The sequence below is a fragment of the Camelina sativa genome, chromosome 10, assembly GCF_030686135.1.
Source record: "Camelina sativa cultivar CO46 ecotype springtype chromosome 10, ASM3068613v1".
Taxonomy (NCBI): Eukaryota; Viridiplantae; Streptophyta; class Magnoliopsida; order Brassicales; family Brassicaceae; genus Camelina; species Camelina sativa.
Window position 1 is genome coordinate 26,135,454 of NC_141889.1, and position 17,285 is coordinate 26,152,738.

The 17,285-nt window shown below is 37.1% G+C and overlaps 4 protein-coding genes across 4 annotated transcripts; 1 reads left to right on the forward strand and 3 right to left on the reverse strand.

Moving 5' to 3' along the window:
• Nucleotides 1–363: 363 nt before the first annotated feature.
• Nucleotides 364–3,995, reverse strand: LOC147937390 (uncharacterized). The gene is made up of 9 exons (XM_087468782.1): nucleotides 3,975–3,995; nucleotides 2,407–2,527; nucleotides 2,260–2,313; nucleotides 2,075–2,171; nucleotides 1,866–1,954; nucleotides 1,632–1,752; nucleotides 1,057–1,091; nucleotides 766–872; nucleotides 364–585 (listed from the first exon to the last, which is right to left on the reverse strand). The coding sequence occupies exons 1-9, from the start codon at nucleotides 3,993–3,995 to the stop codon at nucleotides 364–366; spliced, it is 867 nt and encodes a 288-aa protein (XP_087324908.1).
• On the forward strand, nucleotides 3,851–6,289 carry LOC109126904 (uncharacterized). The gene is made up of 3 exons (XM_087470541.1): nucleotides 3,851–4,231; nucleotides 5,103–5,231; nucleotides 5,914–6,289. Exon 1 carries the CDS (start codon nucleotides 3,994–3,996, stop codon nucleotides 4,201–4,203), a length of 210 nt encoding a protein of 69 aa, XP_087326667.1. The 5' UTR covers nucleotides 3,851–3,993; the 3' UTR covers nucleotides 4,204–4,231; nucleotides 5,103–5,231; nucleotides 5,914–6,289.
• Nucleotides 4,573–5,109, reverse strand: LOC109126785 (uncharacterized). Its single transcript, XM_019230595.2, has one exon. It carries the CDS (start codon nucleotides 5,056–5,058, stop codon nucleotides 4,849–4,851), a length of 210 nt encoding a protein of 69 aa, XP_019086140.1. The 5' UTR covers nucleotides 5,059–5,109; the 3' UTR covers nucleotides 4,573–4,848.
• Nucleotides 6,290–8,835: 2,546 nt separating the features above from the next.
• LOC104720670 (glutathione S-transferase T3-like) lies at nucleotides 8,836–9,321 on the reverse strand. The gene has a single exon (XM_010438548.1). The coding sequence runs from the start codon at nucleotides 9,319–9,321 to the stop codon at nucleotides 8,836–8,838; it is 486 nt and encodes a 161-aa protein (XP_010436850.1).
• Between the last annotated feature and the right edge of the window lie 7,964 nt (nucleotides 9,322–17,285).

A 17,285-nucleotide genomic window follows, 5' to 3' on the forward strand; every position in this document is an offset into this window, starting at 1 on the left:
GTACACATGTTGACAATATTGAAGAGTCTGAGATACAAGTTGATCCTAGGGATGTGATATCTAATGAAGTTCAGGTAAGTAGCTTTCCTTAAGTTTTTGTTTAAAATACGTACGTGCGGGTAATTAATTTTCAACATTTCAATTTTTTAGGATCAAATGAATAGTAGTGGTATTGGGACATATGTTACCGCACCTTCATCAAAACAGAAAGAGGGTTCTAATGACGATGCAACATCACAGTCTTCAACGTCGAAAAAGCTGTGCCTACCATCAATCAAAGAAGCCATTTAATAAGTGATTTTCCTTGATAGACAACCTTCAAACCGTTAAGCCTGATGGCACTAGTGGCGGTTTAGCCTTATTTTATTCGAATGAGTCTCCGGTTAAGTTTTTGCTGCTAGATGAATAAGTGATTAATTTTCCTTGATCACCCTCATTTGCTTCTTCAATGGCTTCTTTAATTGATGGTAGGCACAGCTTTTTCGATGTTGAATACTGTGATGTTGCATCATCATTAGAATCCTCTTTCCATTTTGATGAAGGTGTGGTAACAGATGTCCCAGTAACACTATTATTCGTTTGATCCTAAAAAATTGAAATGTTGAAAAGTAATTACTCACACACGTACATATCTTAAACAAAAACTTAAAGAAACCTACTTACCTAAACTTCATTAGATATTACATCCCTAGGATCAACTTGTATCTCTGACTATTCAATATTGTCAACATGTGTACTATTATCACCCATCTCAACGTAGGACACCTTATAAGTCTCTTTACCCTCAACAATGTTGGATATTTCTACAGAAGCAAGAAATAAGAAAGTCTTCCCCACCAACGCTTGCAAGGCAGGAGGCACAATAGTAGGATCTTGAATCGGGAAATATTTATTTAGTAAAGTTTGTTCAAATTGGAGTTATTATGAGATTAAAAATGGTCAATTGTAAATAAATAATAGTTAGTTACCTCATCATAAGGTCCTTTAAGTACATCTATTGAAGTTTGGTTCACTATCTTGATAGCATTGGTGTAAAATAGAATACACTTGTCTTACCAGTGCTATCCATGACATCAAGCACCAGTTTATACCTAAATATGTAAAGCACTCATAACCAATTGATTAATATTAAAAACGTTCGTAATTTTTAACATGACAACAAATATGAATATGCGAAATCAAGTACTTGCATATAACCTTCGAAACATCTTGGTTGCAAGTCTTGCACTCAAAGAGAGTTTTTTTTTGTTTTCGGTCATGATTTCATTCTCCTTTTTTGGTATGAGAAAGCATGTCCCCTTACACTTTGCACAGGTAAAGTAATACCACTCAAACTCCATATCGATGTGGTAGATAGTACAAAATATTTTAAATTTCCCTTCCTAAAAGACAATCTAAAAATCAGAAATGTTTAAAATCATATTTAGATAGAGTTCTTAGATCGATCAGGTTACCATTGTAGTTTAGAGAAGATCTAATATAGTGTTTTGTGGGAACTGGTTGATGTAATCATCCTTTACATGTGATTGCTTTAGACAATCACTGTTCCTTTCCCCGGAAGTAAGTTTCACATCATCTTTGGCAGCCTGTTTTAATAGTCAAACACCAGTTTTAAAAAATATGTAATTTACTTGAAACTGAAAACATAAGGGAATTTTAAATAGTACTTCTCAACAAAAGCTTGAACAGCAGGGTACTCTGGATTAATTAGCATCAACGACATATCAAAGGCATTTGCAATTGTTCTCTCTCCTACACATTAAAAATAGACAATATGAACAACACATCACATAACAACATAAACAATGTATTAGATCAAAAATAGATATCATTGTATGTGTTAATCTTCCCAAAGCGGATCAAACGGATGAACATTGACTCATTTGCCTTATGACATGTTGTCCACATGTTGTCGACAAACTTGCCCAAAAGGGTGCATGACAAACGCTGATCACTACTCCACCAAAATTGTTTGACCATTAAGAAAACATCATTAAATTAACAATGTTTAGTATTTCAGGTTTCTTAGTTAATAAACATTACACAGTATATGGAGAATAATTGAACTTATTACCTGGTATCTCGCAGCATAACCTCTAATCTCTTTTTCGGTTTTTCATTGAGCTTAGATGTTTTCATTTCGCCAATTGAAACAACATGTCCAACAACGTCTAAAGTAGGAAAAAATTTGATTCAGTTAATAGCATAAAATTAAGAGTTCAAACTATTTATGTAAACCACAAAATATATTAGACTTACCAATCAAAATGTGTTCATTCAGACCATCTTCAGTGAGGATGTTCTCGTATGAAGCTAGATCCAAATAAAAATTGGTTCAAATCGAAGCACATCGGATTATAACGGTTGAGTTCATGATGGTCATCTTGTATGGATGTTTGGTTGCACGAAACTTTCCTAATGACCTTTTCAGTTGAAAGTTCTCAATTATTCTCCATTCACCAAAAACAATAAGCTTTTGGAATTTGTTCAACTGCTGCTTCTTAACCGTGGCATGACTGAGCGAACTCTATCATGGAATATTAAACAGAGTTATTAAAACTTGTACTCTTTTTATTATTTGAAGTAAATATTTTTATAAGTTATAAGAAAAATGAGAGAATTACTTACTGCAGAATAAGCCAATATGATCTTTATTGTCTCTCTAGTGTATGTCGTATATTGCTTCCATATATGAACGATCTTGACTCTTATATTCCATGTTGTTTTGAAGGCCTTGAGCTCCGAAACATTTGTGAATCCATCGGTGGCCGCATGACTTATTTCAAGGTGAATTTCTATTTTGTTTGTTCATATGTTTGATGCGTTTTAAGATTTACGTTGTATTTTATGGTTTTTATAGCATTTGAAGTTGGGTTTGGGTGAAAGGTAGAATATTCAATGAAATCAATTTAAGATTTTCTGTTTTTGATTTGATTTTTGGTTTGATATGATATACCATAGTAAGATTAGGGATTCAATCCAATTGTTTCCGTTATTAGTTGTGATGACTGATCTAGCCTATTTAATTACGAAAAACAAATGGTAATTAATTCGAAAGGGTTGTTGTGATTGTTTGAAATGAGAATATTTGTGATTAACTGAAAATATATGCAGTTAATTATTTGATTTCATTTGGTTGATTGATATGATACGAAAGAGGCTCATTAGGGATTGCATATTATTATTTGCCATTTTTATAGTACGTGCGGATTCTGATGTCTTTTGTATTTGATTTCTCGTACAGGTTTAAGAAAAAGATGGTGTTTGGAAACATCTCTAATATATCTAAGATCCGAATGAGATAATCCCAAACACTAGAGAATCCATGTTTTTTCTACCCATTTGATTATCTTAATTTTTTTTTCTCTTCTTCCTTTCTTTAAGCGTAGGGACAATATATAGAATTTTTGTAAAAAAAATAATTTCTGCTTTTTCTGCATATTATTAGTTGTCATTTTAATAGTATAAATTATTGTAGAAAATTTACTTTTAGTAACTATATGTTTCTTTATCAAAAGATTATATTTATAATTTGTTTTATGATTAATAATTTTTTATTTACTTGATTTTTTAAATGATTTTTTTTTAGAATTAAAATTTGTGTAAATTAACATGTATTATAATTTAATAACTTTTGAAATTGATATTTATGATGATCTGATGAATTAGTAACTTTTAAAATCATACTTAATATAATAAAAGATGCGAAATTATTAAAATTATCGTTACAAAAAAAATGACGATGGTGACAAATAAATAAATAAATAATAGTAACGTTGGAATATATATAGCTAATCAACTCAAAAATAAAACTGAACAAAATAACGAAAATTAAAAAAAAAAAAAAAAAAACAAAAGGCCTTACCTCACCTTTTCTTCGTCGTTTCAACTCTGTCTTTTGACTCTGTTTCCGTTTTCCTCTCTCACGACCACCGCTTTATCGAAAAGAAAAAACAAAAGGCATCTGCTTTTACTTCTTCACAGTTCACAGCCATGGCGGATTGGGCTCCAGTTGTCGTCGGAGTTGTATTATTCGTGCTCCTCTCTCCAGGTCTCGTCTTCTCTTTGCCTGGACATCACCATACTCTCCAATTCGGCGGCATGAAAACCAACGGTAAAGCCATCGCTGTTCACACACTCATCTTCTTCGCCGCTTACACGATCTTGATCCTCGCTGTCAATCTCCACATCACAACCGGCTAATTTTTTAGAGGGTAACGAATAAATAAAGGTAACCCTTTTTGCTGAATCTGGGTTCTTCAGGAATCAATCAATCTTCTGAGATCTGGAACTCTGTTTTTAGGGATTTTGTATACTTTTACTCTGTTCTGCTCTGTTTTTAAAAAATGTGTTGGTGCATTGAAATATTACTGAAAATGTATTAATCATTAAGCTTGTATTGTTGTGATTAAAGTTATAAGGAAGATTTGATGTTTGATTCGATCTTTTCTTGAGCTATTCAGAGTTGACAAATTGAATTGTGGAATCCAAAGTTATAGATTTTTAAACCATAATTAGCAAAGAATCAGAGATTAGCGAAAAAATGTGGCAAAAAAAAAAAAACAAGGGAAATTTTGTAGCAAAAAGAAGATGCTTTATATTGCATTGTTACATGTTGAAGCCACAAGAGAGATCAGCATTTGATGTATGATTTGAGCTGAAATTGAATTTTGGAAAAACAAAATTACCGATTATTTTATTTGTATACAACTCTTTTATGATCACCCTGCTTGAGACCCTATGAGCGAAGAACCAGAGATTTTAGCAACAAAAAGAAAGAAAAATAAATAGAGAAAGGTGAAGCTTCAAACCAAAGAAGCTGCCTTTGTTATATAAACTACAAGATGATCAGAAATGGATGTGGATTTGTATGGCAATGATCAAGATAGTGAGTATACAGAAGTATATAATGGCGTGGACCAAAATCGAAATCCCGCTTGTGCTCATGTTCCCAAACTCCATCACTCTTGTTCTTGCCGGTAGCTGAAAGAGTAATCCTGGTGACAGTAGGATGAACAGAGCCACTGCTACTATCACGGGTCCCCAGTCTGCACTCATTTCTCAACAAAATTTCTGTAATCTGATATGTGTTTGTGTTGCAGGTGAAAATGGAAGTTAAAACTGAGAATGGAGAAGCTTGTTAGTGTTTTATGTAGAGTTATGGGGTTTCTTGGTGGCTAAGGAGAGGAATTGGTTTAGATGCTAAGCTTTGTGAAGACTACAAAAGAAAGGTATTGTATTCTTGAAGTGGGAGTTACTTTTTTTTTGGTCTATACTAAACTTTCTTTATTCTTAATTCTTCAATCAATTGCTTCTTTAAGTTTCTGTTTTCTATTTTCTACAACTGCTTTACAGATCGTTGTTGGTGTGTGTGTTTCTGCTTTTGGTTTTTGCTTTTGTGAAAGAGTTGCTTAAAAGTAGATGACTGTGTAAAGATGATATAACCAGTTGTTGTTTCTTTGTAAGGGTCTAGTTTGATAGTTTCCTTCATAGGTTTGGATTTAGCTTTTTTGTCACTCTCGCAGAAACTGTTTTGGACCAGTGAAAGTTGGTATCCTATTGATGTAAACCAAACTAATCGAGGCAAACCGGGACTGACTTAGGTAGTTTGGTATCGAAGATTGATTGCTGGTATTGATTTATGTTTTGACTCTGTAGCCCTTTCCAAAGGTTAAATTATTTTCCGTGTTTCAGGCTTTGCACTTGTTGGTGGTTAATGAAATCAAGAACCAAAGGACTGTATAGTTTATATGCGATGTGTTCATGTTAGATTGTTAGGTAGTAGTAGTTCCTTGACATTAGCGCGCTGCATCAGTGTTGATCTTGATCCACTTCTCGGTTTCCATGGTCTGCATGATTCAAGGTTACCGCAACTACATCGGTCTTACTTATCTTTTTTTTTTTTTCCTGCAGCTATGGAATCCTTTGAAACTTTCTGAAATCATTAGTTTGGTCATAGACTCAGAATCCTTTCTCCACTGAAGACCCCACTGGACAGTTCGGTTTTTTGGAGGTTGGTTCCAGTTATCGGTTAAACTTAAACCGAACAAAGTAGTATACTTGCAGCTGTAATTTATGTACTCGGGTGGTGAAGTACAGGACCATACCTACTGACTTGCCTCCCAAGAACGACCATAATAAGTTTGTACTTTTTTCCCCCAACCAAATGTTATGGATCGGAACCCTTTGGTAAGTGCTATGGCTACAAGTAGAAGAGTTGAAATAAAAGAATAATTGTACCAAACGCTATTAGCATTTATCAAATATACAAGCTATGAGTTAACACTTATTTAAGAGACCTGAATCTGAATCTCATTTAAGTAGTTGGATTGCTTCGATCAAATACGAACCAATCTATATTTCGATTACATTCAAAACATAATTTAGTTGAAGTTAACTCATTTTCTTTTCTAGGCTCAACATCTCACATGAAAGTTAAAAAAAAAACTCATAACGCAATTCCATATATTGTTCGGCTTATTATTGGCCCCAATATAAACAAGATCACTCATATTAAATTGTGAAAGCATGCTAGCTAAGAGATAATGCCAATTTAACATATAAGTAAGCACAAGAGTTAGAGTGTTAGACTATCGTCGTGACCAGGAATAAAAGACCTGGACAACCTCAACGGTAAAAGTCACTGGGCCTGGCCAGTTTTAAGAAAATAGGTTATTTTTCTACCAAGTTGTGCATTGGCAGCAGAACAAGTAAAAGTTCTCAAATATATTATTTTAATATATTTCATATAATTTAATTTTTGTTTTAAATTAAAAAAAAAATGATAAAACAAAATCAATAGAGTGGTGTCATTTGTAAGATAAGTCTATCACTAAGTTTCTCATGGTTTTTCTATGAGAATCAATTAGAGCATGAGCATTGGTGTTCCTCACATTTTGGTCCGTCAAATATAAGAAGATTATTTTCAGAATTTCTTAAGTTTGGTATAAGCATTGGTGTCCCTCACAATTGGTCTCCTGAATAAAATAATAATATTTTAAATTGTAAAAATTAATTATTTAAATTAATAAGTAAAAACATATTAAAGTTTTAATTAAAATAAAACATATGACATTAACATTAAAAACATAAGAAAATTATAAAGTTACAAAAACTTGAAAAAAAAAAACAAAACGTACAATTAAAACATTACAAATTAAAAACATAAAACATACAAACATCAAAAATAAAAACAAGCATTTTCTTCAATTCATAGAATTTTTTTAATTAATCTTCATTATCTGGAAGATGTCCAAAGTTAGTCCAAATATGCTCAATCAAATCTTCTTTTAACCGTTCATGGACTTTTTTTATCCCGAATTTTTGTAAGTCGAGTAATCGTAGTGCTCATATTTGAACCCAAGCTGGCGGCACCGACGGTATATGTTTGATCCACATCTTCTCCGTGTTGAAATTAAAAAACAATGTTTCGGAAACTGTATGTACCTCGTTCATCCTCGACAATCATATTATGGAGTATTATGCATGCTCTCATAACATTTGCTATTTTGTATTTATCCCATAAACGAGATGGATTTTTAACAACGGCGAATCTAGCTTGCAAGACTCCAAAGGCACGCTCAACATCTTTCCGCACAGCTTCTTGTTTTGTAGAAAAGAGAGAACTTTTCATACCTTGTGGAAGCCGGATAGATTGTATAAAAGTGACCCATTTTGGATAAATACCATCGGTGAGATAGTACGCCAAATTGTACTCCCTTCCGTTGACAAAGTAGTTGACCTCCGGAGCTTTACCGTTAAGAATGTCATCAAAAACATTTGATCGATCTAGCATATTAAGATCGTTCATAGTACCTGGAGCTCCAAAAAAAGCATGCCATATCTAGAGGTCGTACGAAGCTACCGCCTCCAACACGATTGTAGGTTTTCCGGTTGATCGTGAATACATCCCTTTCCAAGATGTTGGACAATTCTTCCACTCCCAGTGCATACAGTCAATGCTCCCAACCATCCCGGGAAATCCACGTTTTTCATTTTCATAGAGTAGTCTTTCTAGGTCGTCCGGTCTGGGACGTCTTAGGTATTCATCGCCAAACAACAGGATTATTTCGGCGGTAATCTCGTGCAAACATTTCCGAGCTGTTGAAGCACCAATTCGTACATACTCGTCAACTGAGTCGGACGCAGTACCATATGCCAATTGACGAATTGCTGCAGTACATTTTTGTATAGGTGATAGACTAGCCCGTCCGGTTGCATCCTAGGATTGATGGAAATACTCGACTTCGGTAGAGAGATGTTGCACAATACGCATGAACAATGGCTTGTGCATGCGAAACCGTGGCCGAAATAAATAGTCCGGGTATGTTGGAGTATCACTGAAATAATTATTCCAAAGATTATTGTGGCCTTCTTCCCGGTTTCTCTGGATAAAAATCCGTTTCTTTGGCTCTATTGGTTCTTGAATGATATTAGAATTCTCAAGAAAATTATCAAAATAAGCATCAAAATCATCATCCACACAATCTCTTTGGTAGTGATAATGGTATGATGAAGATGCCATTTAGAAAAAAAAAGAGAAGTGGAGATCTTGATTTTGTTTGTTTGGTTTTGTGTTACAAAGGAACCTACATATATATAGGAAATGTTATGACATGCTTTGTGTTACCTGTGATATCAAAATATCCAAGCATTGTGTTACCCGTGATATCAAAATATCCAAGCATGTGACTCCTTTGTATGCTTGTGACTACATAGTAACGATCCGTGACACTAAAATGTTGACGACTTGATATTTTCGGTAACCAAAAGCTTACAAACAGATTCCCAAAATCATACAAAGGCCATAGATACAAACCATTAATTATTTAGACATCACACATCGTTCTCAGAGTGTCCACTACTGTTTAGTCTCTCTGCAGCTGCATAAGCCCCACAAAACTTGTTAGTGAACTCATTGACCTTGAACCACCTCTGCTTACAGTTTATGTTCAGCCCCTGTTCACCATTGACTATAGAATGAGGAGACTCTGCATAGTATTTTATAACCCTTTGCCAAAAGCTTCCTCCTTTTTGTTGATTTGCAATAATCGGGTCCTTTGAAGTGTTCAGCCACACACTGATAAGAATTTCATCGTCAGCCGGATTCCATTTCTTCCTATCCTTCCTGACAGGTGTCTCTTGAGAAAGTGGTACATCCTGGGATTGTTGAGAGCTCCAAGGAGGTATTTCATAAGCACCATTGTCGCCAGGTGGTGGAAAACTCTCATAAGGAGAGTTTTCTTGGTTAAGTGACTCTCCTTGACTGTTGAGAAGCTCTAAATAACTAGAGGACTGACTGAATGGATTGTAAGAACTCATAGGAAGAAGAGTTTTAGATGATGAGGAATCGGAAATGTTATTGAGATGATGGAGAAAGATTGAAGGCTGGTTTGGTGTTTAAAAGGTGAAAAGGTATCAAGTAATAAATTACCATTCATAATGACCTATCCTTCAACTACCTAAGTCTAATCACAATTTATGACAACTTACACAACTACAAAGCATAATAGTATCCCATTAAATTCATAGAGGACATTTCTGATGCTATCCTTTATACAAAGATCAACTATACAACAACCAAAGCATTTTCAGAACACGATTCCACCAAACAACAACCAATGGACATTTCTGATGCTAATGGAATCAAGTATTTACTTCTGACTAGATGATTGTTGCTACTTCTTCTGTGATTTCCCGTTATTGTGTTTCTTTCTTCACGTGACGCTGAGGAAAATCATGAACAACAAACAATTGCAAGGTTATACTCAGTTTAACATAAAAGAATCAACATAATCCAAACAAACTGACAACAATCTTAAGTCAAAGCAAGAAACTCAGACACTCAAACTAGCTAACAAAGAAACATAATCCAAAAACCTAATTCGAACAAAAACTGAGACACTCAACTATCGAAACCCAAAACATAATCGAAAACCCTAAATCGAAACAAAAATCAGAGACAACATTTACCTAAACCCAGAGAGTAAACTATCCAAACAAAGCGACTAAACTATCGAATCCCAAAAGCAATATCGAAAACCCTAAATCAAGATTACATCATAAATACTAAATCATCTAAAATCGCAAATGGCGTTGGAACTCAAACCTCCTTTCAATTGGAACCAGCTGATAATCTTCTAGATGATACAAAATACGGATGAAACCGCCGACGTTTGATGAATCGCCAAACTCTCGCCGTTGAGATGGAGAGAATCAAGAGAGAGACTCGGAACTGCTCTGGACGGACCGAATTTTGGGTTCGCCCAAAAAAAAACACCAACCACACAGACGCTGCCACGTGTAACGAAGGACGAAGCAAAAACGTCCCGTTTGGAGGAACGTTTCTTCAATAATCTATTTCTCTCGATTTATTTTTTTAATTAAAATACCGAAGGATGCAGCCAACATACGCTAATGCACTTGCTCTTATGTCTATCACTAAGTCTCTCAACTTTCTCATTATTTTTGTTTTTAATATTCTTGAGAATGTAGGTGAGAAACCCCGACGCACATGACCTAACGGTGTGTTGTTTGTAAAATGATCTAAGGAATTATTAAATATTTTTTATGAAGGAATAAAATATAAAAAAGGTTCAACTTTAAAATAGAATAGAAAATAGAGTTAGTTTAAATATGGAGTAGTCCAATCAATTATTCTATTTTAGAGTGAGAGATGGAGTAGGGTTGGAAAAGATTTTACTCTATAATAAAATTCTTTTACTCTAAAATAGAATAAGGTTGGAGATGCACATATGCCTTCGGTGAGCAACTAGTTATGAGCTACAAAAGTTTTGCTGCAACACGATTAGTGTTTTGTATAATTGTATATTTGGATAACAAAAGTGTAGAATGTTATAGCTCTATTATAATCCGTAGAGACAATTATATTTGGATATAAAAAGTGTATAATGTTTTGGCTCTATTATAGTCTGTAGAGGTAATTTACAGATCTTTTGAATAAACGTGGCTTTGCTAAAATCATAGTTTCATTATTGTACGTTGACTAGATCATCAACATCATTATAATTTTCCCTCCAAAATTCCAAATCCTCAATTTTCCTGCCAAAAACACAAATCCGTAATTTTTGTTAAAAATTGAAATTTATAGTTGCCAAAATTTAGAATTTATCATTTTCTCGCCAAAAACGCAAACCCACAATTTTCTCACCAAAATTCAAATCCGTAATTTCCCGCCAAAATCTCAAACCCACAATTTTCCCGCTAAAAATGCAAACCCGCAATTTTCCTACCAAAACGCAAACCCATAAATTTCTGACCAAAAACGCAAACCTATAAATTTCTCGCCAAAAACGTAAACCCGTAAAATTTCTCACCAAAAACGCAAACCTGTAAATTTCCCGCCAAAAATAAAAACCCGTAAATTTCTCGCCAAAAGAGAAACCTGTAAATTTCCCGCCAAAAACGCAAACCCGCAAACGTAAATTTCCCGCCAAAAATGAAAACCCGTAAATTTCTCGCCAAAAACACAAACCTGTAAATTTCCTGCCTGAAACGCAAACCTGTAAATTTCTTGCAAAAAACGGAAACCTGTAAATTTCCCGCCAAAAGCGCAAACGTAAATTTCCCGCCAAAAATGAAAACCGTAAATTTCTCGCCAAAAACACAAACCTGTAAATTTCCCGCCAGAAACGCAAACCCGCAAACATAAATTTCCCGTCAAAAATGGTAACTGTAATTTTCCGCCAAAATCTCAAAACCACAATTTTCCCACCAAAAATGCAAAATCTGATTTTTCCTCTATAACTTTCCACTAAAAGTTACGTGATGGTGATAATGATGATGATAGTGAAAAGGATGATAAAGATTAATTATTATTATTATTTTATATTATATATTAATTAATTTTTATTGTAGTTGGTTAACCCAATTATTCATCTAACTTATTTAACTAAACGGATTCATGGGTTGATCCAACCCAATTGTTAAATGAGTTGAGTCAACTCATAAACTCATTAAACTTTTAAGTCATTGGATAATGAGTTGAGTTGGGTTGGGTTAACCATTTTGACACTTTTAATTAAACTTTTAATTATCCAGGTTAATGATCCTCCTGAAGGGGGTCAAATTTCGGATGGATCACAGGTGGTGGTGGGAGTGGCTGCGACTACTGCTGGGGTAAAAGGACTTAATGATCCTCCTGAAGAGGGTCAAATTTTGGATGGATCACCGGAGGTGGTGGGAGTGGCTGCGACTACTGCTGGGAAAAGAGGACTTGTAGAGCCTATTGGTGAAAGTTCAATGGGGTCAGAGGAAGTAGCCAGGGAGCAGGAAATGGCTTCTGCCCATGTCTTGGATGGAGCGGTCGATAATACTATGGTTGATAATATGGTCACTAAGACCAAACCCGCTCTGGAGGATACAGGGTTGGCCCAGGAATTCACGGACATGGAGATATCTGGGTCGGTAATGTTGAACCATGATGCGGCTAAGGAGGAGGTCATGGTGGACCCTGTGTTCGGTGCTGTGGTGGGGGAGAAGGAGTGTACAGACGTTGATGCCTCTGATTTGGAGGAGGTGGAGTTTGCACACGGGCAGGAAGAGTTAGAAGAAACCAAGCCTGCAAGTGAGGATAACAGTTTCTTAGAGTCTAGTACGGGAGTTTCAACTAAGGTGGAGGTAGGCGAGAAGGGGAAAAAGGGGAAGGGGGTCTTGGTGCTTCGGGGGGCTTCTACTAAGAAGAGGAATGCCAACATGCTCCTGTCTCCTAGACGTAGGCCTCCTTCAAATGGTCAGGAATCTAGGTTGAGCGGAATCACAACAAGATCCCAGGAAGGGGATAAGGGATGTCATGGTGGAGGAAAGCCACCAAAGCCCAATATTTTTAAATGAATGTTTTAAGTTGGAATTGTCAGGGGCTTGGTAATAAGGCCACAATTGGAAATCTCAGAGATTTATAGCATAAACATAGGCCAGATTTTTTATTTCTCATGGAAACAAAACAATCCTTTTCTTTTATGGAACAATTTGTGGGTCATTTTGGTTATAAAAATTTAAAAACTGTAGAACCTATTGGTTCAAGTGGAGGTTTAGCTTTATTTTATAATAAAGATGATTTTGATATTTCAATTGTCTTGGCCACAAATCGATTAATTGATATTGAAGCGTTACACAATGGTAGAGTTTTTCATATAACCTTTGTATATGGGGACCCAGTTCCCAAAAAACGAGATTTGGTTTGGGAACGGTTATTAAGGATAGGTTCTGTAAGATCAACACCTTGGCTGGTTGTTGGGGATTTTAATGAGCTAACAGGGAACCACGAAAAAAGAGGGGGTAAGCTACGACATGCGGCGTCGTTCCGCTCATTTAATGGTATGATCCAGGATTGCAGTTTTCTGGAATTCCCATATCTTGGGGATTGGTTATCATGGAAAGGCTGGAGGGATAAGAAACCAATTCGGTGTAGGTTAGACCGGGCTTTAGGTACGGAGGATTGGCATGATCAGTTTCCGGACACGGTTACTGAATATTTGCCTATGATCGCTTCTGATCACAAACCTCTGGTGGTGAGTATTGGGGCTAAGCGACCGAGAGGACGTCGGTGTTTTATGTTTGATAAACGTTGGGTTGGTCAGGAGGGTTTGATGGAGGCGATTTCCGAGGGTTGGAGTAGAGCTCTGGGTCCGGGCTCAACTAGTTTTGTGTCCAAAATTGGGAGTTGCCGACGGGCAATATCTAAGTGGCGAAAAGCTCAAGTTCCTTTTGGGAGGGACACGATTGAGGATCTTAAACGTCAGCTGGCGGTGGCTCAGGAGGATGATTCGGTTGACCCACGGGTGCTTTCGGAATTAACTTCTCGTTTACGTGAGGCCTATAGGGCTGAGGAGATTTATTGGCATCAAAAAAGCCGGAATAGATGGATGAGAGTGGGAGATAAAAATACAAAGTATTTTCAAGCACAAACAAAGTAACGCCGGGCTAGGAATCGGCTAACTGGTCTCCATGATAGGAATAATAATTGGTCTACGAAGGAAGAAGATATTTGTAATACTGCAGTATCCTACTTTGAGGATTTGTTTACTTCAATTGTTCCAGAGTCTTTTGAGGAGGCTTTAAGCGAGGTTGATATGGTAATTACAGAGGAGGTAAATGAGCGGTTAACAGCTCCGGTCACAGAGGCAGAGGTTCGGAAGGCTCTGTTTATGATGCACCCGGACAAGGCACCGGGGCCGGATGGGATGACAGCGTTATTTTTCCAGAAGGCCTGGGGGGTTATCAAGACGGATCTTGTCTCCATGGTCAATCGGTTTTTTGAGGAGGGTGTTTTTGATAAGAGATTGAATAGGACGCATATCTGTCTTATTCCCAAGGTGGCTAAGCCTACCCGGATGGCAGAATTAAGACCGATTAGTTTATGTAATGTGGGGTACAAAGTCATTTCTAAGATTTTGTGTCAAAGGCTCAAGTTGGTGTTACCAAAACTTGTTTCGGCAACACAGTCTGCCTTTATGCCAGGTCGACTGATTTCGGATAACATATTGATTGCTCAGGAGATGTTTCATGGCCTTAGGACTAATCCATCCTGTAAAGGGAAATATATGGCAATTAAAACGGACATGAGCAAGGCATATGATAGAGTCGAATGGGGCTTCGTTGAAGCCTTATTACAAAAAATGGGTTTTGCGGATAAATGGGTCTCCTGGATTTTGTTTTGTGTCTCTTCGGTTGAGTATAAGGTACTGATTAATGGTCAGCCGAATGGTTTAATAAAGCCAAAGCGAGGTTTGAGGCAGGGGGATCCGTTATCTCCCTATTTGTTTATTCTCTGTACGGAGGTGCTAATTGCGAATATTCGGAAGGCTGAGAGGAATAAACTCATATCTGGGATTAAGGTTGCTAATAAGTGTCCACCAATTACACACTTGTTGTTTGCGGATGACAGTCTTTTCTTCTGTAAGGCTGACAAGGATCAATGTGGAGTCATTTTGGAAATTTTAAAGACATATGAGGCGGTTTCGGGTCAACAAATTAATTTTGAGAAGTCCTCAGTCCAATTTGGACATAAGGTCGAAGAGGAGGTTAGGCGTGAGATGCAGGGAGTGCTTGGGATATCGAATTTGGGCGGGATGGGCTCTTACCTGGGGATCCCTGAGAGTTTGGGAGGATCCAAAACGAAGGTTTTTTCCTTTGTTCGGGATCGGTTACAGAGTCGGACTAATGGTTGGACCGCAAAACAACTTTCCAAGGGAGGAAAGGAGGTAATGATAAAATCGGTTGCAACGGCGGTACCGACTTTTGTCATGTCGTGCTTTCGGTTGCCAAAATCAGTCACGTCAAAGCTTACTAGTGCTGTGGCAAAATTTTGGTGGAGTTCGGGACAATCTGGAGGTATGCATTGGTTAGCTTGGGAGATGTTATGCGGGAGTAAGCAGTTGGGTGGTCTGGGTTTTAAGAATGTGGATGATTTTAACACTGCTTTGTTGGCAAAACAATTGTGGCGGCTGATTGAGTCACCCGACTCCCTGTTTGCACGGGTTTTCAAGGGCAGATATTATAGGAATTCGAATCCTATGGATCCGATACGTTCATATTCTCCATCCTATGGGTGGCGGAGTATTGTTTCCACTAGATCTTTGGTTAATAAAGGGCTTATTAAACGAGTTGGAAATGGTGAGTCCATTTCTATATGGACAGATCCATGGGTACCAGCTCAATCCCCAAGACCAGCTATGAGTAAGGGACCTTCTTTGGACTCTTCTTTAAAAATCTCTCATCTTATTGATCACCAAACTAATTCTTGGTGTATGGATCTGCTCCTCCAGCATTTTAGTCCGGAGGATGCTGCCTTGATCGGGGCTCTACCTTTGGGTAGTACCCTGAGGGAGGATTTTCTAGGCTGGCATTTTACGAAATCCGGGAAATATTCGGTTAAATCAGGGTATGATACGGTGCGTTTGGCAAAACAAGAGTCTCAGGTGCCTCGGTTAGGGCCGGACATTAATCCCCTTCTTGCGGGTGTTTGGCGGGTGGCCTGCCCACCAAAGATAAAACATTTTATGTGGCAAGTCTTATTTGGCTGTATATCGGTTACGGCAATTCTAAGGAGGCGGGGTATTGCATGTGATGCAGGTTGTGCTAGATGTGGGGCTAATGAGGAAACGGTAAATCATGCTCTCTTTCGGTGTCCGTCAGCTCGACAGGCTTGGGCTCTAGCTCAGGTTCCGGTTGGCTCAGTCTCATTTCCTACTGATTCCCTGTATGCAAATGTGGATCATTTCTTGGGTTCTGACAATCCGGGTTCTCGCGTAGAGGCTTTTCCTTGGATTATGTGGTATATTTGGAAGGCGCGGAATGCATATGTTTTTGAGAATATTAGGGATAAACCCGATGAGGTCGTAAGGTTAGCGTTAGGGGAGGCGGCCGTATGGTTGCAGGCTCAGGCCGAGGATGAGGGTGACAATTTTATATCGAACCCTACCCGCACTAGTACTCAGGATTTGGGGCGTGTTGGACAATTGCCTATTGATTTTTCTGGTTACAGGTGTTTTGTAGATGGCTCGTGGAAAGCTGGGGACGTCTTTGCGGGTGCAGGTTGGGTGTGTTTATCCCCTCAGGCAGCATCGACGACGAAGGGAGCAGCCAACTTCAGACGAAGTCTCTCCCCATTGCATGCTGAGATAGAAGCTTTAGTTTGGGCTATGCGGTGCATGATTGGCCATGATTTTCGAGAGGTGACTTTTTATACAGATTGCTCAGAATTGGTGAAGATGGTGTCTTCTCCCCATGACTGGCCCGCTTTCAAGACCTACCTCGACGATATCAAGATCGATAGGGAGGAATTTTCTTCCTTTACTTTATCTTATATACCTAGAAATGCTAATGTAAGTGCGGATTCTTTGGCACGTCAAGCACGTACCTCACCGCACCATATTCTATTTGTAAACTATTTTCTTTCTCATTGGCTCATATGAGCTGATCTTTTTGTTGAAAAAAAAAAAAAAAAAAATTAGCATAGTTCAGTTATGGAATGGAAATTTCAAACCAAAGAAAAATATTGACCATACTTAATGCGAAACCACATAATATCCGGGGCTAAATCTTTAATTAAATAAGTAAGTAAAATATATTAAAAATATACTTTGGTCCGATTGAAATCTTTTTACAGTATTAACAAATCTGTAGAACTGAAATCTAATTTTATAAACTAATAATATATTTGTTAGGAAAATAAGTGTTTTTTGCAAGAAATATAATTAGAAGATGGTAGTTAAACACAAGCAAAACCATAGCAAAAGATAGTATATAATTTGTGTTTTTTTCCC